This window comes from Phoenix dactylifera, chromosome 8 (assembly GCF_051530095.1).
Source record: "Phoenix dactylifera cultivar Ajwa chromosome 8, Ajwa_hap1_PhDact_Kaust_v1.1, whole genome shotgun sequence".
Taxonomy (NCBI): domain Eukaryota; kingdom Viridiplantae; phylum Streptophyta; class Magnoliopsida; order Arecales; family Arecaceae; genus Phoenix; species Phoenix dactylifera.
This window is the reverse complement of record NC_143197.1, coordinates 14264532-14290332: the sequence shown is the minus strand read 5'-3', so window position 1 is coordinate 14290332 and position 25801 is coordinate 14264532. Positions and strand designations below refer to the sequence as shown.

General features: G+C 40.1%; 2 protein-coding genes and 1 long non-coding RNA gene across 16 annotated transcripts; 1 reads left to right on the top strand and 2 right to left on the bottom strand.

Moving 5' to 3' along the window:
* Positions 1-1475: 1475 nt before the first annotated feature.
* LOC113463769 (uncharacterized) lies at positions 1476-2921 on the bottom strand. Its single transcript, XR_003388603.4, has 2 exons — positions 2404-2921; positions 1476-2295 (listed from the first exon to the last, which is right to left on the bottom strand). It is a non-coding gene; the product is annotated as an uncharacterized LOC113463769 (long non-coding RNA).
* LOC120105004 (uncharacterized) lies at positions 2159-15465 on the top strand. 10 transcript variants are annotated; one of them, XR_015968003.2, is made up of 7 exons: positions 2162-2300; positions 2928-2980; positions 3636-6016; positions 13769-13835; positions 13937-14534; positions 14985-15051; positions 15157-15465. XR_015968003.2 is itself a non-coding variant. In XM_089924802.1 (2 exons), the coding sequence occupies exons 1-2, from the start codon at positions 11826-11828 to the stop codon at positions 13404-13406; spliced, it is 1491 nt and encodes a 496-aa protein (XP_089780928.1). In that variant the 5' UTR covers positions 11800-11825; the 3' UTR covers positions 13407-13594. The 10 variants fall into 10 exon arrangements, 1 of the variants encoding a protein (XP_089780928.1); XR_016396170.1 differs by lacking the exon at positions 2928-2980 and having other exon boundaries at positions 2159-2300; XR_015968002.2 differs by lacking the exon at positions 3636-6016.
* Positions 15466-17243: 1778 nt separating this feature from the next.
* On the bottom strand, positions 17244-25037 carry LOC113462875 (uncharacterized). Of its 5 annotated transcripts, none has more exons than XM_039117034.3 (12): positions 24433-25037; positions 19979-20701; positions 19794-19895; positions 19588-19677; positions 19249-19428; positions 19080-19165; positions 18667-18996; positions 18390-18553; positions 18218-18311; positions 18042-18137; positions 17709-17969; positions 17244-17624 (listed from the first exon to the last, which is right to left on the bottom strand). In XM_039117034.3, exons 1-6 carry the CDS (start codon positions 24733-24735, stop codon positions 19121-19123), a joined length of 1443 nt encoding a protein of 480 aa, XP_038972962.3. In that variant the 5' UTR covers positions 24736-25037; the 3' UTR covers positions 17244-17624; positions 17709-17969; positions 18042-18137; positions 18218-18311; positions 18390-18553; positions 18667-18996; positions 19080-19120. The 5 variants fall into 5 exon arrangements, with proteins under 5 accessions (XP_038972962.3, XP_089780929.1, XP_088559003.2 ...); XM_089924803.1 differs by having other exon boundaries at positions 18085-18137; XM_088702877.2 differs by having other exon boundaries at positions 17709-18137.
* Between the last annotated feature and the right edge of the window lie 764 nt (positions 25038-25801).

The following is a 25801-nucleotide window of genomic DNA, read 5'->3' as shown; positions in this document are numbered from 1 at the left end:
GGAGATTGTAGCGATTACCCTAGCAATTGGTTGATCATCACTTCATATTTCAGGAGTCCACCTGTCTTGCTGGTGATCTATTTATCGATAGAGGCACCTTTGTCGAATAAGAGCCTCGATCTCATCTTTTAGTTGGAGGCACTTCTCGATGTTATGCCCATGATCTTTGTGGAACCAACAATATCTGCTTGTGTCCCTCTGGTAGGAGACTTCTTCCTTCGAGGCTAGCATAGATATTTCTTGGGTGATGGGAGGCTCGTTGATCATCTCTAGATCGTCGCCTGCCCTAGAATGCTTTCTCCTTAATGCTTCGATCTTGTTATTCATTTCCTTGATCTTGCAATTGAGATCGGTCTCCCTCCTAAAGACCCACTTTGAGTGGTGCGAGGAAGGATTGATGGGACTGGAGCATGTCTCATAGGAAGAGCTGAGATGATCGCATATTGGAGCTCATCTAGGAGAAGGGTGGTCGCTGCCTTGCGTCAGACAGTCCTGGTGGTTTGGTTGGCTACAGGTTTACTGCTACAGGTTTTGCACCGCTGCAATAAGAGCCTTACACCTACTAGACAAGCAGGTTAAATTGCTCGATGTTGACAACTCCGGAAGTTGATTGAGAAGGTTGAATTCTCTAAGAGCCGCATAGGGAGCTATCGGACTCCGGCTAGGTGTGGTGGGTGAACCCTTGATGATTGTTTCTCCTGAGCTTCATGGCTTTTTTCGCCTCATTCCCACAGACAGTGCCAATCTATTTCTACCGATCTTTGGATTGCTGATATTGATTGCCTTTATCAATCTGTAGAACAATAACAGGTTAGAGAACTTGCTAGAATTGGCTCCATTCGAACCCTTCAATGCTCAAGTCAAAGAAAGGGTTTGGATAATGGTGTGGGAGAAGAGACGAATGAGAGTCTCAGTATATTGGAGTTGTGTCACAGTCATCGTACCTTTTTCATGGAGGGATTTTAGATCTATATATATCCACGAGTTCCGTCCAAAATTGCGTCATGCTGTAGCCATCTACGATTGCGTCGTAACCACATTTGGATTCAATATAACTATCCAGGATCATGTTGTAAACGCATGAGGGTGTGGCGTAATCTTTTAGGGCCATTATGGTAATCTTAATCTCTCGACATTATAGGAGTGCATGTCCACATAATATAGGGAGCTGCCACTCGAGGCAAGAGGGCTCAAGGCAATCTAGGATGGATGCCAAGCTAAATGGCTATCTGTCTGAGATGCAGAACTTTGCATCTGGCACGTCGGGCGATGCATGACCTCGAAGGTCAATTGCTTTTGCTCTATTTGACCAAGCTTTTAAATAGGTTGAGGTAGACTCGGTTTGATAATACAAAGTGTCGCATCAGCTTTGAGTTGAACAAATCCAAATATGCCATATCATCATGTTTATTTTCCACCATATCATTAAGGATTAGTAATAATTCAGCTCTTTCATCGAAAAAATAAGTCAGCTCTTTCGTCAAAAAAATAATTCAGTCCAATATATGCAACCTCTTTCTCTTCATGCATGATATTACAAGATAAGTATCACTCTCTAGAACATGGCTAATGATTGTCTGAGGCAGCAAACAATACTATGCATTGAAAGAGAGTTTATTGAAATGCAATTGTCTTTTCTAGAGATTAAGCAAATTTTCTAAAACTTCTGCAACTTAAAGAGCTTGCACAATAATTAATATAAACATAAATCACGAGTCCAAGTAAGTTTCGTTTTTGCCATCCAAAATCTTGGCATAACTATTTCACTTCAGAGGGGGAAAAAATGGTCTCCATTCTTGTTGCTCACGCTCCTGCCCTCGCATCTTCCTTCGCCTTCCGACTCTGCCCTCCCCAGCACCACCCCCTCCCCCACCTCAAAGCACACTCCATCTGGTCCCAGCACACAACCTATTTTACATCCCGAATCGAGTACAAAGGTCAGCAGTGTTCCTTCCTGTGACAATATATGATAAAAGATGTGAGACCCTGGAACTGGGCCCGGTCCATTTGACCGGCCCAGTCCCAAACCTTAGGCAACGGGATGGAATTCCTTCCATCCCGAAGCAGAAGGAAGCCCTGTTTTTAGGGCTTCCTCTCCTTCTCCTTGAAGCCATCCGAACCACAGCCGCCGCGTCTAGTCGGGGGGTCTTCTTCCTTGGGCTGCCGGCCGAGAGAGAGGGAGAGAGCCATTAAAATCGGGATAGCTTTGGCACGGGTGGTCTTCCTCTTCCACCATTGCCGTCGGAGAGGAAGGAGCCGCCGGAGAGGGAGGAAGCTGCCGGACCTTCACCGGGGCTGAGGTAAGGAATCCTAATCTTTATCTCTTTGCAGTACCATTTGATAATTAAAAAAAAAAGAAAAAAAGAAAGAAAGAAGAGGAGAGGGAAGAAGGAGAAGGCTGACCGTCGCGGGGTCTTCTTCTCCTCCCGTCTGCATGCCTCCTCCGCAGGAAGAAGGAGCGGGCCGGCCGTCGCGAGCGTCGCCGGCCTCAACTTGGCTTCTTCCGAGCTCGCCGACCTCCCTTCACGGGAGAAGAAAGAAGAAGAAAGAAAGGGGGGGAGGAGAAGAAGTCGGGAGAAGAGGAGGAGGAGAAAGAAAAAGAAGAAAGAATAAAGAAAGGGGAGGGAAGGAGATGAAGTCGGGAGAAGCTTCTGGAGAAGAAGAAAAGAAAAGAAAAGGGAAGGAAAGAAAAAAAAAGAAAAGAGAAGAAAAGAAAAGAAAAAAAAGAAGAAAAGAAAATAATAATAATAATAATAATAATAATAATAATAAAAGAAGGAGGGTGGTTTACGGGTATGAACCCGAATCCGAACCCGAACCCGGGGTGCTAGACACTTCTGCAGGGTCGGCCCTGGAAGAATGTTAAAATTTAAGTTTTATATATATTGTAATTAATTTTAAAAGAAAATATGATTTTTGGATATTAGGTTCTGCGAGAAATTTGTGAGATTAATTGGATTTGTTGTGGATCGCGTACAATGTAAGTAATGAACTGCCTTCTCTAGACTCTTCATTTATATAATATTATTTTTGCATCGAATAAATTGTTAATGAATTTATATGTGATTTATGAATTTTACGAGATGATGCTTTGAATGAAAAATGGATATGTGAATTGGAATAATATTTTTCGGACTATTGTTATATTACTGTTTTTACATTGTATATGCGTATTTAGATCGGATTATGATATATCTATTATGTTACAAAAGAATTTTGATGTGCATCAAATTTAGAACTCTCAGCCTGGCTATGTTCTGGACCCTGCCAATAGGGGGTTATGCATTGGCAATTCTGGCCCCACCACAGGGTATAAGTATGGTATTCTGGCCCACTCCGCAGGGTATAAGTGCGGTTCTGTTTCTGGCCTAGCCACAGGGTATAAGTGTGGTCGTAGCTAAAGGCTGATGAGATGAATATGATTTGTTTCGAATCAGATTTATGATTATGTATATAGATATTTGAAAAATACGAATTTTAATGAATTTGTGCTTGAAAAGGAATTGATTATGTTATTATGTTGATTCATCGTAATTTGTATTTATATTTTATGTTATTATATGAATTGACTAGTTAAGGTGTTTATTACTTACTAGGCTGTCTAGCTCATTATACAATTTCTTGTTGTTTTACAGATTCTGAGAACTAACCTATCGGGAATTTGAAATGGGAGAGCGACTAGAAGAACTGAAGCACAAGTTATCCTAGATTAGGCTTTATTTAAATTGATGTTTTATCTTTATTGTTCCGCTGCGTATTTAGAACTGTGAGACTATATAATTTGGATCAGTCAATGGAGTAAGATTACATTTATTTCAGTTGAATTATTTTAGATATATATTTATAAAATTGAGATGTTTGGTTTAGATGCCTTGCATGCTCGTCGGGAGAGTTCCCTACGGGTGTGCGGCGGTTGACGGAACCCCTGGCTCGCGATCTCGGGCCGGGGGCGTGACAACTTTTATGGTATCAGAGCATAATTGGATAAATAATGAGATAAGAAAATCTGACATGACATGAGTATAGGTGGGTAGACACTAGGGACATTGGGACGTTAGTTTATGATGATTGTGGCAACCATTCTATGTACTTGTAATGAATTGGTAAGCTTATTATTGGCATGCTGCTATCTGATAGACATAGGTCAGGATGCCTCCACGTCGGACGAGAAAGATTACTTATAGAGCTACTAATAAGGCACCCAACCCGCAAAATGACAGCATACCCCAACAAGCTGGTAACACCCCTCAGCAGGAGAGAGTTGTCAATCCTGCTAGTGATACTCAGACAGGACAACAAGAGCCGGGCCTAGGCCAAGTTATGCAGACCATAGTGGCCTTATGCAGATACAACAGCAGGTGCAACAGCAGTTGCTCTAACAACAAGCGCAGTTGCCCCAGACACAACCACAGCAAGGACGAGGGGAACAGTGTGAACAGCGTAGCAGTATAGCTGAATTTAAGAGGCTGGCTCCTCTAGCTTTCAAGGGGACTACAGAACCGTTGGAAGCAGATAATTGGCTTATAGAGATGGAAAAAGCATTTGCTGTCTTGAGATGCCAGGATGATGAAAAGATTTTGTTTGCATTATACATGATGCAAGGTGAGGCATTCAACTGGTGGCGGATGTTGGAACATGAATATGAGCAGGATAGGGAGCCACTCACTTGGGAAAGATTTTGAGGAGCATTTTATGATAAGTATTTTCCTCGGAGTGTAAGGACGCAGAAAGAGCAGGAGTTTATTCACCTAAAGCAAAGAAATATAACTATTGCAGAATATGAAGCCAAATTTACCGAGCTAGCCAAATTTGTTCCAAAGTTAGTCGAAGATGAACTAGATCGAACGCATAAATTTGAGATGGGACTAAAGACTGAAATTAGAAAACAAGTGGTACCTTATGAATTGACTACCTATGCAGCTGTGGTAAATAAGGCTTTAATAATTGAAAGGGAAGTTATTGATGAACGGTTAGAAAGGGAAAGAAATCAAAAGAAGAGAAATAGGTCAAATGAATTTCAGGGGCAGAGCAATGAAAACGCCGAAAGTTCAAACAAGAAATTCACGAGTGACAACCTTAAGCAGATGAATATCAATAAATGTTCCAGATGTGGTAAGGCTCATGCTGACAAGAATTGCCATTGGAACACCAGTGCCTGTTTTAGATATGGTAAGATAGGTCATAAAATTGCAGACTGCCCATAAAGAAACGAGAATAGATCTACTCAGGCAATGGAAGGAAGCCAGGGGCCAAAGACTAAAGGAAGAGTATTTGCACTTACACAGTAAGATGCACAGGCTTCTGATGTGTTGACGACAGGTATTAATCTAGTCGCAATATTTATTTCTATTTATTGTCTAACCATACCCACTGCTCTTTGTTAGATAACTCATTATACTGCTAGAAAAGATTAAATAGTTACATAACATTTTTGATTAGTTGTCAAAAGAAGAATATGAACTTTTAAATTTCGAAAGTGTTCACACGGATTAAGACATAATAATGAATGTACCAATAAGCAAGTAATTCTAGGGGAAAAAAAATCTAGACTTGACATGGGTATGTTGAGGTTTAAAAAAGTATGTGCAGAGGAAGTGTGGTGAATGGAATTATTTGACATTGGTCAGACAAGATGACTTTGATTTGAAAAGTGTTATGACTTGATTTGAAAGAAGTATTTCCTACTCTTGAATTGCATGTACGAAAATTTCGTGGACGAAATTTTTTTTAGGAGGGGAGAATGTGAGACCCTGAAACTGGGCCCGGTCCATTTGATGGAATTCCTTCCATCCCGAAGAAGAAGGAAGCCCTTTTTTTAGGGCTTCCTCTCCTTCTCCTTGAAGCCATCCGAAGCACAGCCGCCGCGTCTAGTCGGGGGGGTCTTCTTCCTTGGGCTGCCGGCCGAGAGAGAGGGAGAGAGCCATTAAAACCGGGATAGCTTTGGCACGGGTGGTCTTCCTCTTCCACCATTGCCGCCGGAGAGGGAGGAAGCTGCCGGACCTTCACCGGGGCTGAGGTAAGGAATCCTAATCTTTATCTCTTTGCAGTACCATTTGATAAAAAAAAAAAGAAAAAAAAGAAAGAAAGAAGAAGAGAGGGAAGAAGGAGAAGGCTGACCGTCGCGAGGTCTTCTTCTCCTCCCGTCTGCATGCCTCCTCCGCAGGAAGACAACTTGGCTTCTTCCGAGCTCGCCGACCTCCCTTCGCAGGAGAAGAAAGAAGAAGAAAGAAAGGGGGGGAGGAGAAGAAGTCGGAAGAAGAGGAGGAGGAGAAAGAAAAAGAAGAAAGAAGAAAGAAAGGGGAGGGAAGGAGATGAAGTCGGGAGAAGCTTCTGGAGAAGAAGAAAAGAAAAGAAAAGGGAAGGAAAGAAAAGAAAAGAAAAGAGAAGAAAAGAAAAGAAAAAAAAGAAGAAAAGAAAATAATAATAATAATAATAAAATAAAAGGAGGAGGGTGGTTTACGGGTATGAACCCGAATCCGAACCCGAACCCGGGGTGCTAGACACTTCTGCAGGGTCGGCCCTGGAAGAATGTTAAAATTTAAGTTTTATATATATTGTGATTAATTTTAAAAGAAAATATGATTTTTGGATATTAGGTTCTGCGAGGAATTTGTGAGATTAATTGGATTTGTTGTGGATCACGTACAATATAAGTAATGAACCGCCTTCTCTAGACTCTTCATTTATATAATATTATTTTTGCATCGAATAAATTGTTAATGAATTTATATGTGATTTATGAATTTTACGAGATGATGCTTGGAATGAAAAATGGATATGTGAATTGGAATAATATTTTTCGGACTATTGTTATATTACTGTTTTTACATCGTATATGCATATTTAGATCGGATTATGATATATCTATTATGTTACAAAAGAATTTTGATGTGCATCAGATTTAGAACTCTCAGCCTGGCTATGTTCTGGACCCTGCCAATAGGGGGTTATGCATTGGCAATTCTGGCCCCACCACAGGGTATAAGTGTGGTATTCTAGCCCACTCCGTAGGGTATAAGTGCGGTATTCTGGCCCACTCCGTAGGGTATAAGTGCGGTTCTGTTTCTGGCCTAGCCACAGGGTATAAGTGTGGTCGTAACTAAAGACTGATGAGATGAATATGATTTATTTCGAATCAGATTTATGATTATGTATATAGATATTTGAAAAATACGAATTTTAATGAATTTGTGCTTGAAAAGGAATTGATTATGTTATTATGTTGATTCATCGTAATTTGTATTTATATTTTATGTTATTATATGAATTGACTAGTTAAGGTGTTTATTACTTACTGGGTTGTCTAGCTCATTATACAATTTCTTGTTGTTTTACAGATTCTGAGAACTAACCTATCAGGAATTTAAAATGGGAGAGCGACTAGAAGAACTGAAGCACAAGTTATCCTAGATTAGGCTTTATTTAAATTGATGTTTTATCTTTATTGTTTCGCTGCATATTTAGAACTGTGAGACTATATAATTTGGGTCAGTCAATGGAGTAAGATTACATTTATTTCAGTTGAATTATTTTAGATATATATTTATAAAATTGAGATGTTTGGTTTAGATGCCTTGCATGCTCGTCGGGAGAGTTCCCTACGAGTGTGCGGCGGTTGGCGGGACCTCCGGCTCGCGATCTCGGGCCGGGGGCGTGACAAGTGTGAGGACTCGTGCGGGCGTGTGTTTAGTCTCACATCGGTTATTTGCTAGGTAGATCTTGGGTACTTATACAGGATCAAGGAACCCAAATAATAACTTCCGGCTAGCCATTTTGGGTGAGGTCCTGAGTTGTTACAAATGGTATCAGAGCGGACCCGGCCCATAACCTATGTGGACTAGGGGACACTGCAGCACGAATCTATTGGAGCTTACCACGGGCTGATCGTGGTGTTTGTGATTAGATTTGAATGGATTTAAACCCTTAGCCTGACGAGGACGTCAGGGCTTAAACGAGGGAAGTATGTGAGGACTCGTGCGGGCGTGTGTTTAGTCCCACATCGGTTATTCGCTGGGTAGATCTTGGGTACTTATACAGGATCAAGGAACCCAAATAATAACTTCCGGCTAGCCATTTTGGGTGAGGTCCTGGGTTGTTACAAAAGAAGTAGATCCAGTGGCTAGCCTTGAGCCCTTGACTGGATGCTTATGGCGCGACAAGTATCCATGAAACAAATCACGGCCGTCATGGCATGGTGGATAGGACGTGGAGGTGGCAACTGACAGGTGAATAAGCTAGGAAATAGATGTTACTCCATCAACTTCTATTGAGATTCCTTACTAAGCCCTAATCTTATTAGAATTTCTATTATATTGACCATTAATTATAATAACTTTAGGATTTGGAGATGTCAAGTGGAATGGTGATATTTTTATCTTTCAGTAGAAGATGGTGACTTTTTGTCTTGTGGTTGGAGAGAGATTTTATTAAGAGGGGATGTGAAGAGTTTGGAGAGTTTAAGGAAAACGTGTTTATGGTAGAAAGAGAATTCTTTTTGGTTAGATGAGGCATCTTTGAGATTGGAAGTCAAAACTCATTATTTTGGCTTCCAAATTTTTTCTTCTACAACTATTGCTCAATTTAATTCGTATTTATTATGAACCCTAAGTCAGCATGTTTGATCTACATCACGTGGCATGCCGTTCAACATGATATCTGAGTGAGATTAGAGTATAGCCACATAGTTTGCAGCTTTGCGAGATTTCTTCAGAGCCCAATCTTTGAAGTAACGACTTGATTATTGATGGTTTTAAAGGTGATTGTTCAACATAGTTCTAAAGCTTCCAGTAATTCATTGTACATATAGACAAATATATGGACTCTATTATGATTCAATATTCGGACTATAATAGTAGACTTCACCAACATTAACATGGCTTCTTTTGTTATTACCACTTGTCTCCAACTTCACCAATATCGACATAGCTTTTTGCCTCAACCACTTGTCTCCGTAAGTTGAATAATATATGTTATTCAATTTAGAAATCTATAGTCAAATCATATCTAATAGAACAAGATTTATGAGATATCTTGAAAGAGTCGGAAACAATGCCAGTAGATACTCTTAACAAAAAAAAATGCGAGAAGAAAATGGAATTTGATGGTTAAGAAAGTGATGTGAATTATTCAAACTTAGTTGATAAAGAAAATTATTACCATATCCATGATTTAAAAGAGCCAAAGAAACCATGGGTTATTCTTGCGGCTATCCACTGAAGTTTCAGCAAAATGAGACATCTCAAACAAAAATTATCTGGAGAGTCGATTTTATTTTTAGGCATTTTTGAAAATCCAAAAAAAAGAGTAAAATTAGTTTAAAGATGAAGATTTGAAGCTGAAGAGTTTGATCGATTAGAAGCTGGATCAAGTCCAAAGGGTTTTGAAGGATGGCAAAATTGATCAGATCAAAGATCAATCAAGTCAAAACAAAGATCTAAAGCAAAAAGAACTTAATCAGCTGGATACTATATCAAGTTCAAAAGAGATTATAATTGAAGAATCAGTTAATTTTAAAGTTTCTCAGAAATAGTCAAAAAATGTTATAGTTGATCCAACGTCGAAATTCATATTGAGAAGACAATCATGTAGAAGAGACTTATATCGAAACTATCTAAGATATGTATTTTTCGTTTAGAGATATAGTTAGTTATGAGAATGAAGAGATGACTAATTTGAAGTAATTTCAAAAATTAAACAGCAAAAAAAATATGCTTATTGTGGATAGTCTATATTGTCCCTTAGTATTCAACAAGATTTTTGGTATACCGGTTAATTTTGAAGCTACTCCAATGTTTAAATAGTTAAAATACTCTATGCATAAAAATTTGATTTGTATGTAAGAGCCAATTGTACGCAGATATATGAAACCAAGAAGCCATGTATGTTTCTGTAAAAAAAAAAGGGGAAACTAATCACCGGTCCAGTGTTGGACCGGAGTATAACGAATAGTCCCTGTTGACCGAAAATGAAACTTTCGGTCAACAGGCTCTCGAAACCATAATTTCCGGTCCCTGGGAGGAGAAATGTCCAAGAAAATTTGCCGAATATGCCCCGATTCAGTATTTTAAAGGCGGAAAATGGAGACGTTTGGAGTTTCCGTATTCCCTGGCCAACGGAAGAGGAGATTCGGTTTGAAGGCGGGAGGAAGTTAGTCGTTTGGAGTTCTTCCCAATTCCCTGTTCGCGTGGCCAACGGAAGGCGGGAGAAGGTGACCGTTGGAATTCCAGAGAAGACTTTGGAGCTCCACAAGCATTCTGCTCTGTTCTTTGAGGTTCCAACGGACTGTAGGGCAGTCGAGGGCCAACGAAAGGCTTTTTGGTTTGATGTCCTCTGTTCTTTGGAGCTCCACAAGCATAGTTTTCTGTTCTGTGAGGTTCCAACGGACTGTATGCTTATCGGCCCAGCCAACGGAAGGCTTTTTAGAGCAAGACCTCTGTTCTTTGGAGCGACACAAGCATAGTCCTCTGTTCTTTCAACGGACTGTATGCTTATCGGGGGGGCAACGGAAGGCTTTTTAGAGCAAGACCTCTGTTCTTTGGAGCGACACAAGCATAGTCCTCTGTTCTTTCAACGGACTGTATGCTTATCGGGGGGCCAACGGAAGGCTTTTTAGAGCAAGACCTCTGTTCTTTGGAGCGACACAAGCATAGTCCTCTGTTCTTTCAACGGACTGTATGCTTATCGGGGGGGCAACGGAAGGCTTTTTGGTTTGAAGGCGGGAGAAAGTGTGGGGAATTAACTTAACTGTTTTCCATCTTGTTTCGTTTTGCCATAGGGTGTGGGGAATTAACTTAACTGTTTTCTTTGTTTATGAATGCCTTGTTCTGCTCCAGTGTGCCATCTTCTTCCGTTTTGCCTTAGGGTGTGGGGAATTAAGATCAGGTGTGCCTCTAACTTTGTTTTAACAGAGATATTTTGCTGATGTGTCTCTGATTCTGCACTCTTCGTCTGACTTTGTTATAACAGAGCTGAGCTCCAAGAATTGTCGCCAAATCATTTGTGCTGATCCCTCCTATTTTCATTATGATGGCTTCAAAGAACAGTAGTAGCCCGGTTTTGATGGCCATTTGTTGTTACGGTAGCGAAGCTGTTATTATTTCCATCTGTGAGGACACAACTCTTGATCAAATATTCAAGAAAATAGTGGAAAGGTGGAGGCATTTATCTTCTACAATGATAGAAATTAAGTTTTATATTCCAAACAAATCTAGAATGCTTGTTACGCTCATGAGCGATAAAGATGTTCATAACATGCATCAAATACATGTGAACTTAAATGCGGCAGTGATCGAGATGGTTGTTACTCATTCTCCAAGCTTGATCGAAGCTGCTGATGTGGTAATCAATACCAGGTATTCCATATTTGAAATTTTATTTTGTTCATTTGAAGCTAAAAGAACATTAATAAATGTGCTGAAATTATGTTTATCGTTTTGTATGGACAGTGGCTCATCCCATGGTGCTGAAATTAGTTGGAGATCCAAAAATATTTCAAAGAGTAGCTCAAGTAATTTTGTCCAAGTTGTTGAAGAGACGAGAGCTGCAATTGAAGAGGAAGAAAGTCAAAGAAATTCGTTGGATGCTTGGAAAAGTTGTATAGAGGGCGTTGGTCAGGAGTTCAGGAATGTCGAAACTCTTCGTGACAGCATTCGCAACTTTTGTATCGCAAATTGCAGAGATTTTGTGTTCATGAAGAACGATCGTGAGCGAGTTACTGTGGAATGTGTATATGAAGAATGTGAATGGCGTATCCATGCTTCTCGACTTGGTAATGGTGAAAAGTTTGCAATTAAAAAATGAACGGTAACCATACATGTGGAGGAGGGATGCAAGTCCAGTCGCATCCGAAGGCTTCAAAACGTTGGGTTCCGAACATTGTTAAAAATAAACTTCAAGATATGCCATTATATAAGCCGACTGACATTGTAAAAGATATTCGCCGGGAATATGGTGTTCAATTGCCGTATCATCAAGCTTGGCATGGTAAGGAGCTGGCTATGAAGGAGATTTATGGTGATAGATCGCTATCTTATGACCGAATTCGGTGGTATTGCGACGCCATTGTTCAAACCAACCCCGGCAGCATTACAGAGTACGAAACAATTGAAGGTCGATTCAGACGTCTGTTCATTTGTTTTCATGCTTCACTATTGGGTTTCATAAAAGGATGTCGACCTCTAATTTTTATGGATGGGACATTTATAAAACATAAGGATGGGGGTGTATTGCTTGGCGCCACTGCCAAAGATGGCAATGATGATATGTTTCCTATAGCTTATGGTGTGGTAGATACAGAAACTGATGAGAATTGGGAATGGTTTTGCCAGATTTTCAAAGAAGCTATTCATAGTTGCAGTGCGTATCATGGTCAAAAGTTCACATTTATGACAGATAGACATCAGGGAATTATTAAATCGGTGCCGAAGTACTTTCCTGGTTGCTACCACTCATATTGTATTCGTCATGTGAAAGAAAACTTCAAGAATCAGGTTTGCATCATAATATTGTAAATAATTTTAAGTAGAAAGTATCTAAGTAATATACCATCCGGTATGTCTGATATTTAATTGTGATCGCAGGTGCTTGTCCATTATCGTGCAGCTGACAGAAAGAGGCTGCTTGATTTAGTAAATGCTGTTGCGTATACTCCAAGGCTTAATGTTTTTCAAAAGCTAATTGGGAAGCTTACATCAGAAGCCCCTGGTGCTTCCACCTTTCTCCTACATGCCAACCCCGAGCATTGGGCAAACGCAATTTTTTCAGGTCCACGCTGGGGCACTATGACATCTAACGTGGCTGAGTGTTTTAATAGTTGGATCTTGGAGGCTCGTCATCTGCCTATCCCTCAGATGGTTGACCATATCAGGCTTCAAATTATGCAGATGATGCATGAACGGCGTAATCAAGGATATAGCATTCAAACCCACCTATGTCCAGATGCTGAGAAAGTGTTACATAAAAATGCAGAAGATGGTCGGAGATTATCCGTGTTTACGTCCAACATAATGATATATGACGTAAAGGATACAAACTACTCATGCAAAGTTGACCTCCAGAATTGCAGCTGCTCTTGTGGCGAGTGGCGAATCTTCGGCATGCCATGTAAGCATGCTTGTGCTTGCATCGAGAAGGCCGGCAGATCCTTGTACCAATTCACTGACATTTGGTTCCAAGCTGAATTGTATAGAACAACATATGCCGAAGCAATTAATCCAATTCCTGATATTGAGGAGCCGCACAGTGCATCTGAAGAGATTCACATTCTACCCCCTATGAAAAAGACACGTACTGGCAGGCCTAAAAAGAAGAGAAGACCTTCTCAAGTTGAGTTAGTACGTGATATGAGATGTGGACGATGCGGAAAGCTTGGGCACAATAGAAGGACATGTAATGAGGTCATACTGTAAACAATATGGTGCTCTACTATACATTGAAGGTATGGAACACCTTTGGCACACCCTTGGCACACCTTTTGCACACCCTTGGCACACCTTTGGCACACCTGTGGCACACCATTGCATACAGTTTCAATCCCATGGCACGCCATGGCACACCCTGTATTCTTATTATAAATGCCATTATACACCATGTTTTTTAATAGAAATCTGAAGAAGAAAAAAAGCATCGCTTTAAGCTCTGTGCACACAGTTACCTGTTACCTGCTTCTTTGCACACAGTTACCTGTTACCTGCACTCAAATATGGTTTCTGTGCACACTTAAAACTTAAGCAATCTGATTTTTTTCCCTTTACTTATCTGGTACTTTCAGATTCGAGATGGTCTAAAAGTGGTGCAATTGCAATGGCCAAATGCTTATCGATGGTGCAGTCAAGAATGTATGCCTAACCTTTCATGTTTATGTTTCTTTTTCTTTGCCTTTCTAATTTATGCTGCAAGTTCACATTATATTTAGTAAATTTTTCCATTGTCGTCGCAGATGGGGAAGGATGTGGTGACGTTGTAGTAAAGGAAGACCTTTTGAAGTAAAGGAAGTTGATTGTTGATGTTGTCAACTAATACAAATTTTGGATTATTTCAGAATTTATCAATGTGGAATACTATTAAGTTCCTTTTTCATATTAATTTGTTGATGTTAGCTGATGCTATGCCTTTTTGGGTGGCTGATTTATGTGGAGAGACCTTCTATTGACTGGAATTGTTCAGAGAAAGCTTTTTTTTAGGGCTAACTACAATATTTGATCTATAAACATGGTGTGCCATGGCACACCATGGCACAGTTTCAGATCCCCTGGCACAGCAGTGTTGCTTGGTTCATTAAGCTTGAAACATACTAAACATACCATGGCACACAGTAAATTAACCCCCAAACACAGTTTTCTGTTCTGTCTTCACAGTTTATCGTTTACTGCACACAGATATGATTTCTGTGCACACAGTTTATCGTTTATTGCACACAGATATGTGCCATGTGCACACAATTTATTGCAGATAGATATGATTTCTGTGCACACAGTATACCCACCCCGTACGTCTCCAAGTGAAGGTTTGTCAAAGCTGCGCGGTTAAATAAAAAGGTGTGTGATAATTTATGATTCGATATATATAATGCCATCATTCGACAAACTTTTACACCCTTGGCACACCTTTCGCACATCCTTCATTTTTTATCTACTTTGTCAGTATTATCCTTTAGTGTGATACTCCACATCATCTAGTTATTTCAGTCAAATGGACTTGCATGGAGGCACTCCTTTTGCACACCCTTGGCACACCTTTCGCACATCCTTGGCACACCATGGCATACAATTTCAATCCCATGGCACGCCATGGCACACTATGTATTCTTATTATACATGATATTATACACCATGTTTTTCTAATTGAAATCTGAAAAAGGAAAAAAGAACACCGCTTTTAGTTCTGTGCACACAGTTACCTGTTACCTGCACTCAGATATGGTTTCTGTGCACACTTAAAACTTAAGCAATCTGATTTTTTTCCCTTTACTTATCTGGTACTTTCAGATTCGAGATGGTCCAAAAGTGGTGCAATTGCAATGGCCAAATGCTTATCGATGGTGCAGTCGAGAAGGTATGCCTAACCTTTCATGTTTATGTTTCTTTTTCTTTGCCTTTCTAATTTATGCTGCAAGTTCACATTACTTATATTTAGTAAATTTTTCCATTGTCGTCGCAGATGGGGAAGGATGTGGTGACGTTGTAGTAAAGGAAGACCTTTTGAAGTAAAGGAAGTTGATTGTTGATGTTGTCAACTAATACAAATTTTGGATTATTTCAGAATTTATCAATGTGGAATACTATTAAGTTCCTTTTTCATATTAATTTGTTGATGTTAGCTGATGCTATGCCTTTTTGGGTGGCTGATTTATGTGGAGAGACCTTCTGTTGACTGGAATTGTTCAGAGAAAGCTTTTTTTTTAGGGCTAACTACAATATTTGATATATAAACATGGTGTGCCATGGCACACCATGCAACACAGTTTCAGATCCCCTGGCACAGCAGTGTTGCTTGGTTCATTAAGCTTGAAACATACTTAACAAAGTTAAGTTAAGGATTCCGATTTATGTAGAGTATGGCGCATACTCGATTAAACTGAAAACACACTTAATTAACCTTGGCACACAGTAAATTTATCCCCAAACACAGTTTTCTGCTCTGTGCACACAATTTATTGTTTACTGCACACAGATATGTGCCATTTGCACACAGTTAAGTTAAGCATCTCGTAATATATAGAAATAATGGAATCAGTTACAAGAACGTCGTTTACACTTATTATTGTAAGCCTATTCTATGGCGCATACTCGATTATGCTTGAAGCACGCTTAATTAACCTTGGCACACACTAAATTTATCCCCGAACACAGTTTTCTGCTTTTTGCACACAGTTTATCGATTAGTGCACACAGATATGTGCCATGTGCACACAGTTAAGTTAAGCATTCTGCTCTGTGCACACAATTTATTGTTTACTGCACACAGATATGTGCCATTTGCACACAGTTAAATTAAGCATCTTGTAATATGTAGAAATAATGGAATCAGTTACAAGAACGTCGTACACACTTGTTATTGTAAGCCTATTGTATGGCGCATACTCGATTATGCTTGAAGCACGCTTAATTAACCTTAGCACACACTAAATTTATCTCCGAACATAGTTTATCGATTACTGCACACAGATATGTGCCATGTGCACACAGTTAAGTTAAGCATTCTGCTCTGTGCACACAATTTATTGTTTACTGCACACAGATATGTGCCATTTGCACACACTTATTATTGTAAGCCTATTGTATGGCGCATACTCGATTATGCTTGAAGCACGCTTAATTAATCTTGGCACACACTAAATTTATCCTGGAACACAGTTTTCTGCTTTTTGCACACAGTTTATCGATTACTGCACACAGATATGTGCCATGTGCACACAGTTAAGTTAAGCATTCTGCTCTGTGCACACAATTTATTGTTTACTGCACACAGATATGTGCCATTTGCACACACTTATTATTGTAAGCCTATTGTATGGCGCATACTCGATTATGCTTGAAGCACGCTTAATTAACCTTGGCACACACTAAATTTATCCCCGAACACAGTTTATCGATTACTGCACACAGATATGTGCCATGTGCACACAGTTAAGTTAAGCATTCTGCTCTGTGCAATGCACACAATTTATTGTTTACTGCACACAGATATGTGCCATTTGCACACACTTATTATTGTAAGCCTAGAGCATGGCACATACTCAATTAACCTGGAAACATACTTAATTAACCTTCGCACACACTAAATTTACCCTCAAACACAGTTTTATGCTTTTTTTGCACACAGTTTATCGATTACTGCACACAGATATGAGTATGTGCACACAGTTTATCGTTTACTGCACACTAATATTAGTCATGTGCACACAGTTAAGTTAAGTCCTTAATGAGCAACTTTTTTTTGAGTCCTCAGATTGTGATCAAGCAAAACATGGATGATTGTCAGTTTATCGTTTACCTCCAAACAGAAGGGCCCAAAACATCTGACTGTCATGGCCTTTGGAACACAAACAAAGATGTTCTCCATTTTGCACACACTTACAATATGAACGACAGTTTCAATACTATCCGATTTTTGACCTGTACTTCCCATGGCACAAAATCATATGATAGCGGCACGGCATGGCACAGTTAACATATGTAACTAGACATTTTATAAATCATTACAACCAATTTAGAGCACGACAAGATAGACAATAATGCCAATCATCTCAATAATACAAATGTATTCATCATAACTGTCTCATTGTTACATTACACAAAAAAAGAAAATGTAGGAGTAGGTTGCCTGCTCTAATCTCTCTTTCTACATATCTTCTCATACCAATTCCAGAAACTATCATTTGTACTGCAATGGTCATTCAACAAAATATTGCCTGCAACCCAGCTTCTATATAAAGAGGGATCCTTGAACTGTTCCAGCAATGGTCTCGAAGTGCCCCGTGTCAGTTCCTCCGCATACATGAGCAAGTATACCCCACAGTCGAGAGTATCCGGCATTTGCTGTGGACACTCTCGAATTTCATGAATGATAGTTTCCGGGATATGGTATCCTACGCGGTCGCTTAGCCAAAATCGCAGAAATGATGCCTACATGGATGTGAAGAATATATTATTTTTAATGTACCTGTGAATACAAAAAAAAATGTAACAAATCTTTCAACTGACACTCACAAATTTAATATTATAGTTTGCATCATTGAAGCTCCACATAGAATTGTAGCATTGAAAACACTGCTGCTTCAAGTCCAAAACAAGTAAATACCAATGCCATTCCATATTCATTGGAATGAATAGATATCTATAGTTTTGGAGATCGCAGAGTTCTATGTCCCCTAACCATTTTATAATACTAGGCTGCAAGGACTGTAAAATACTTTTCGTAACATCAGCAGTTACCTCACCAATGCACAATAGATGTCGATTCACGGCAGCCTACAAAATTTATTATGTCAGAATACACATAATTTGTAGGAGAATCTTAAAAAATTTTGGGTGATTCAAAACCTGCATTTCACAGGGCAAGAATATAGATGGGTTATCAACAGACTCAGTGTTTTCTCGATGCCAAAGCTCCATGACACGAAAGTAAACGTTGACGACCTGCATTTTATTAAAAGAACTTCATCAAATAGAACCGTTGATATAAATTTATGTGAGGTATATGTCTTCAATTAACCTACATCACTGCGTAGTGGCCCATCATGTAGGAGCTGCTCTATAGCATCACCGTTGCATGATGGTTTCAAAGTATCTGCATCCTCCCAAATGGTGTGCCTACAAAATTCATTCCAATATTTAAGCTACTTACATAGTGATAAATGTGAAATTGCAAACTTAATTTAGGTAACTTACTCCATGTGATTTTCTTGAAGGAAGAAATCAATAGCTTCTTCATGGTACATAGGGAGCACACCTTCCCCCTTCCCGTAATACGTATGTTTCCTTGCCATTTTCAGTTTACTCTTTGGCGTCTCCACTCTTTCAACATCAATGAATTTAGTGGTTTCTTCTAAAAGCTAAGTGAAATGAAATAAGAATACAACAATTTTACTTACCAAAGAACATGATATGGACTTAGCAAATTGCATATGTACGCAGAATATTTAAGGAACAGAACAAATTTGTATACCTCTATAGGGGGTGATGTTTCTTTGTCGAGTGGAATTGACTTGCGGAGCTCCATAAGTGCAGTAGTGATAGGCTCCAATAATTTACTCGACCGAGTGGGCAAATCCTCCTTTTTAATTGCTAGTGCCATACTACCTTCACCTAGAGAGGCTATTTTTTGTTTCTTTTTTGCCCTTCTATAAGTATTTGGAAAGTGTGCTATGGCCTTTGCTTTCTCTGTTGCCTTTCGCTCACGTGCTCCAAACTTCACGCGCCGGCATAAGGAGGAAACATATTTCGTGGAGATAGGTCCACCTTCTTTCTCACCCTCAACATCAGTGGGCCAAATAACCTGATAACAATATGCATTTCATCTAATAAACAAGATAGTATAATGATAAAAAATTTTTTTATCAAAATCAAATAATTACATACCTCCACCTCATCTGCACTATCCTGAATCTCATCTTTCTCCACTACACCTTTGTCCTTAGCTTCAACGCAGTATGCTCTTCACTCACCTAATAATGAGTTGTATTTAAGAAATAACAACAACCATGATCCCCACGACAACATAGTTAATAATTCATCAAACATTGCTTACCTCAATAAAATCTGTATCATGCTTAACATTTTCGTCATCCACTAAGAGACCATTATCTCGAAGGACCTTCTCAATTCTGGACACCCTCTTATCAACCAAAAACAAATACCTCTCAGCCACTTTTAAGCGGGTATGTAAGCTTTCCAATGTAGGTTCTTCACTCTGGCTGGATGATGGAAACTAAAACAACACAATTATCCAATTTAGAGTATGTCTTTAACTAAGTGCCACCAAATGAAATTAAATGTGTACCAAGTGGTTATAAGTTTGTGCCGCAAAATAAAAGGTGCGTGCCATATGGAAATAAATCTGTGCCAAGTACTTGTAAATGTGTATTACCTGACTTATCTCTTTCGGAGCTTCTAATAGTGGCCTTCCTCGCGAGAGAAGGTGCAACTCCTCCTCTCTAGGCTCTAGCTTCTCGATCACCTGTCGCAAGCAAAAACTTAAGTCTTGCATCATGTAAAAATAAATGTGATGTTACAAATTAATATTCAAACCTAAAATTTTTTTAAGTTCTTCATAACTTTGGCAATCACGTCCACCTTGCGAGGAAATTTGGCATTGCTCCAACGCAACAGACGTGGATACATAAACGGTGGCCGGTGGCTGCCTAAAAGGATATTCGAATGCTCAACAGCCCATACCTGCCAAAAAACAATGCGAACATCAAATTTCAACACAATACATATCTTAACAATGAAATTTAAAAAAATATAAAGATGCTTACCACCAAAGCCACCGTGCATCCATCCATATATCCACCAGATCCATTCCCGCTGATGTTCCTTCTCCTGACACTCTCGGATATAGTAGGTATCTGCTGCCGAACAAAAGCAAAAACGGCAAGACCCCAACTATATGAACCTAACCGCCCTAAATCATCAATATATGAACATAATGCCTTTGGAACATTGTAGTGTACAGTTGGAAACAGAATAGTGACAAAGAGGTATAAAACCCATAATTTGGTAAAATCCTCTACATCTTGTCGTCCTCTCTTTCCAACTAGTAATTGTAATCTATTTTCTATTGCATCCCTACCGGCCTTTTTGTGGTCACCATCAAAAAAAGGGGTGATAAGGTCAGAAGTAACCCTCCCCTCTCTATACAATTCTACCTCATCACCCGTGGCACTCAAACCAAGGATGAGTGCAAACTCACTCCCTAAAAAAGGCACTAAAACTTTACCAAACCAAAAACCTTCATCGACATCATCCCAAAAAGAGAGCAAAGTGTCTAGAACAGGCCTACTCTGCTTGATATATGGCAAACTTAGCATATGTCCAAAAGGAGTTGCGGTCACCCTATCATTCTGCTCCCGAGACATAGACTGCACAAGGGTGGCAATAAATTGGACATAGCGGCTGAAGTAGCACCTTCCATTGACCATATTATTCGGGCCAACAGAACATGCTTTGCCTCTACTCTGAATTGGAGCCATATCAAATGTCTGCATCAAAAATATTAATGAAACACGTTATCCATAAAACAAATTTTTCAAGAATGCATTGTCAAACAAATAATAAACATCAAATTAAGAATCACTGCAGGGTAAAATTAAAGAAAACAGCAACCTTATATCATGTATTCGCAGGAAACTATACCAATATATCACCTACCAATAATCTTCCCTGGGCGAAATCAATAATCGATTCCATAGCATTCAAACATGAAATCAAAATATTATTCGGAACAAAAAAAACGGAAAGCAAGAGAGATTACGGTTTAGCTTCCACTATAGCCAGCATTATGGTTCTCAAAAAGTAAGAACAAATCTTTCCTAAGCCAAATCAATATTTCATTCCGTAACATTCAAAACCGAAAACAAAAATTTCTTCGGAAAATAAATATGGGAAGCAATATTGATTAGGGTTTAGCTTCGATAATAGCAAGCATTATGGTATCCACTAGCATTGGGCGAGCGGAACCTTACCTGCAATTCGGAATGCTTATCGGGGCGGACTTGATCGACAGGAAGACGACTCCGTCGACTGGAAGAGGACTCCGTCGACACGAACAGGAATCGTTCGAGAGGAAGAAGAAGAAGGGGTTCTTTCCGAAGGCGAGAAGAGAAATACTCGGTCGAGAGGGAAAGGAAGACGAAGAAGGTTTCTTCCTGGGTCCAGAGGAAGAAGAAAATGAGAGGAAGAGGAAGAGGACTCGCCCGAGCGGAAGAGGAGCAAAGGAAGCCGGAAAGCCCAACGGATGAATAAAGGGTAGTTTCGTCACCATTTAGAAAGCCAAAAACTCTCGGGACCGGGAGTTAAAAGATCGGTCAACAGGGACTATTCCTTATACTCCAGTCCAACACTGGACCGGTGATTAGTTTCCCCAAAAAAAAATGCAGAACCTTGAGATCATGTTAGAGCTTTATCTCACTCTGGCATCACAACTGAAATAACCACCACTCGCCGTACATTAACAAACAAATTCCCAGAAAAAAATGATAAATGATTACAAGAAGAAACAAAAGAAAATGGACCTAGATATCATAAGAGTAATTGGCCCATCGGAAACAGCAAACAAGAAACAAAACAAGATGAACCTAGATATCGTGAGAATAATTGGCCATCAGAAACACCAAATCTCCAAAGTAGGAGGAAGTCAAAGGAAAGGGCCAATTCCCCAGCTGAACACATCTAAAGACCATACCAAAACCAACCTGGGGACATATGCTGTAGACATTCGATAATGATAATAACATATATGGATGTCAGTCTCAACTCTACCATCCACATGAAAAAAAATTCCAGGATTTGTGTATAGCATTATTCAGCAAAGCCAATTCCATGCAATGAACAAAACATCAAGTCACTAAGAAAACAAATGCATAACGAACAGAATAGCATATCCTCTTAGTGAATTTGCAAAGATGTCAAGGTAAAAAATAACTACAATATTCTGCCAAGACAACCCAAACTTTCTCTCCAAATTCACCTTTCCATGCAACGACAGCCACAAGTCACTCTACTCAAACTCAAAAGGTAGGATTTAACTTTTGCCAAAACTAAAATATTTCATATGCTCCTCCTAGAAAACAACACATCCCTGCATACAAGTTAGGCTGCAAAAGGCCATATAATCCACGTTATCAGGACCTTTCAATTTGCCACTTAGTAGCCACATGGACACTTGGATATGGACATGGATTTCTTGTGTGGGTACAGGTCCACAGGATGACTTTCTTGAAGATTATAGGCTCTGATACTCACAAAAGCATCCACACCCAACAACCCTACTCAAGTCTATGTAACATAGCATTACACTGATAACCTCAAAGTCTCTTCCTTATCACCTGTTTCATTTCAGGTTTTTCTTCACCTTCAGCCCTCTTTTAACACAGAGGACAACTCACCAAGGTCACCTCCACTTCATTGTAACTAGCAAGAATGCTAAGACCTCAAAAAGTGACAGCACATAACAGGTTGTTTAAAACTACCAACTACCTCCAACATATACCCAAAAAATCCTACGAAAGATATAATATGCCTTTCCACACTCAATCTTCTTAGTGATGCCTTGCTCTTTGGAAATATATCATGCATAATACATTTGTATGCAAACCAAAGTTAATAGTACTTGATTCTAACTTTATAACTGCTCTTCCATTCACAATAATGAGAATCAAGTTCCCTTCAGTTCTTGGGCCAAAATGTTACATATGATCTTACACACCTTGTTTGGCAGACCACCATACTCCTTGAGTTTCTGGGATATCATCTTTCTTAGGAGTAAGAGGCATGCAACTCGGATCCTTATCTAGACTGATTGCTATAATTATTTGAAAATACTACCAATTAGACCATTTACAATGATCATGTAGAACTGTGACAGAAATATGGTTGAGAACCAATCTCTTGTTCTACTCTAGCCTGACAACCCTGAACTTAAACCAGTCAGTTTTGGCCCCATCTTCTCACCTCCAAAACAAACCATAATGAGTTTCTTGGGTTTCTAACATTCTTTTCATTGTTCCTTTAAATTCATACGCTAGCTTCAGGCCTGGATATGTTATCTAATTTATGTTTTTATATCCATTTTGAAAAGCACTCTAGTGATTACATCAATTTTTTATATCCTAGTGCTCCTATCCAGTTTCTCTTAAAGACAGCGCTTTAGCTGCTTCCTATTCTGATTTTCATCCTTCATATCAGTATCCTACTGCCTGTTTCCAAGATGTCTGTTTTGACAAATTTCCTCTTAACTCCCCAACCTCCTTCCACTATCTAAAAGTCTACTACCATCTTTTTACATAATTACCTGTTGTTGATATCATGAAACAGCTCAAAGATGCCTGTCTTGACAAATTTCCTCTTAACTCCCCAACCTCCTTCCGCTATCTAAAAAGTCTACTACCATTTTTTTATATAATCACTTTGCACCATACGGCTCATATCATGACCCTTACATAAACCCATTCCCTACATACTTCTGATAATTTCTTGTAAAACAAAAAAATGATCCAAATCAATCCTATACAAAAAAATATCTTCAGCATTGCATGCACAACACAAATTAGAGGCTCATATGAAATAGAATTTTGCCACCGCTGTTCTGATTTGCTGAATGAGAACCATCTTGAGTGCACTAATATAATACCAGAAACTAATCACTAGTATTATCCCAAAAGGAAGTTCCACAAATATTTCCATACCAAAAAAAACAAGAAAAACGAATCCAACCAGTATAGCATGAAGTGGAGATTGTTCACTTACAGCTTCTGCCTACAAAGATTGGAGCAATTAACTGCAGTTATTCCAAAAATACACTTACAAACCAAACTCCATATTGGCATAGATGAATTGATTATGACAGTTTTATACAAACAATTTTACTTCAATCATCATAACCACACCCTTTCGAAGGACAAGAAGCCAAATGTTCTTTTCCCTTCATAGGTACCAAGTATCCAACAATCACCATTACCAAAAGCCCGTCATTTATAGCCCCCATTTCTTACATACCAAGGAAACAGTTACTTCCATATATATCTCAATTGATCCCACCCCCTTCAAGAATCAATCGAGTGCATTTGAATTACATCCAAATTGACCCAAAAACAAGAAAGAAAATTACAGGAAAATCATATCTCATTCCTTCCCATTTCTTGATATCTAATTTTAGTAGCAATTTTTTTACGTGTGGGGACCATCAGCAAGAGCAGCATTTAGGGCAGCGTACCAATCCATTCTCGTTGCACTCCTCGCAGCGCCGCATCCTCCCCTCCTCCTCGACGAACACCTTGCGGCCGCCGCTGCAATTGGGGCAAGGCACAAAGCGAACCCCGCCGCAGCCGCTGCACACGAACGCAGGGTCCTGGCCGGCGACCCCCTCGAGCAGCCGCCCCAGCTCCCCGGCCTCGTGGAGCTGCCAGACTTCCTTCGCCCCGCCGAAGCACCGCCCACCGACGAACACCTGGGGGAGCGAGAAAGGCCGCCCCTTTCCGAGCAGCGCCTGCAGCTCCCGCCGATAGGAGGCGTCCATGGAAAGATCCCGCTCATCGACGGCGACGCGGAAGCCGCGGAGGATGGAGCGGACGGCGCAGCAGTCCTCATGGGTCCGGCGGATGCCGCGGAGGGAGGTGGAGTAAAGGACGACTTTAGGGCGCTTGGGCTCGTCGGCTAGATGCTTCCAGAGGGCTTAATGGCGGGGTGCTCGTTCTTGGCCTTCGTCGGGCGGCGGTGATGGTGGTAGGTGAGGGATCGGGGAAGCAGGTAGGGCTTCTTGGCGGCGGCGGAGGAGGAGGAGGAGGAGGACGAGGGAGGGGAGGGGAGATCGTCGAGGCCGTCCATGAGGTCCCAGGCGTTGATGATGACGGCGGCGGAGGCGGAGGAGGCCGAGAGAGGGGGATCGGGGTCGTCTAGGATTTTGAGGGAGCCGTAGATGGTGGAGGTGAGGGAGACGAAGTGGGTGGACTCGCCCTTGTGGAGGGATGGGTGGTGGACCACGATAGGGGAGGAGAGGGTGGGGGTTCTCCCTAACAGGAGCGGCGGCGGAAGCGGCGGCTTTGGAGAGAGGGAGATGCAGGGATCGTGAGAAGAGGTACAGCCCATGGAGGGGACCGATGGGCTACTTTAGTTTGCTTTTTGTGGTTTTTTGAGATAATTCGAGCTTAATTTTACTATTTTTTAGTGTTAATATGGAGTTAATGGTAAAAATTAAATGCTTAATTTTCAAAAGAGGGGAGGGGGGTCGTAAATGGAATTTGGAATGCTTGGTTTGGACTAGACAAAAGTATCGGACAGATTAGATAATGATACTACACGTATCCCCTACTGTCTATCTCAATGAAGGAGCCCAAAAATCATAAACTTCCTCTAATGAAGTTGTTAGTTCTGTAATTAAAAAAATCATAGGAGAAAAGAAATCACATGTGGCATCCTCTTTCTTCCTTATCAAATCTCTCCATTAGTTTTTTTTTCGTGAAGCTATCTTTTTCATCCATGACCATGAGATCTTCTATTTTCTTTTCAAGTTCCTTTCTCATTCTCCAAACTTCTCTCTTTGAGAATCTTTCCATCCATAACCTACTCTAGATTATCAATCTACC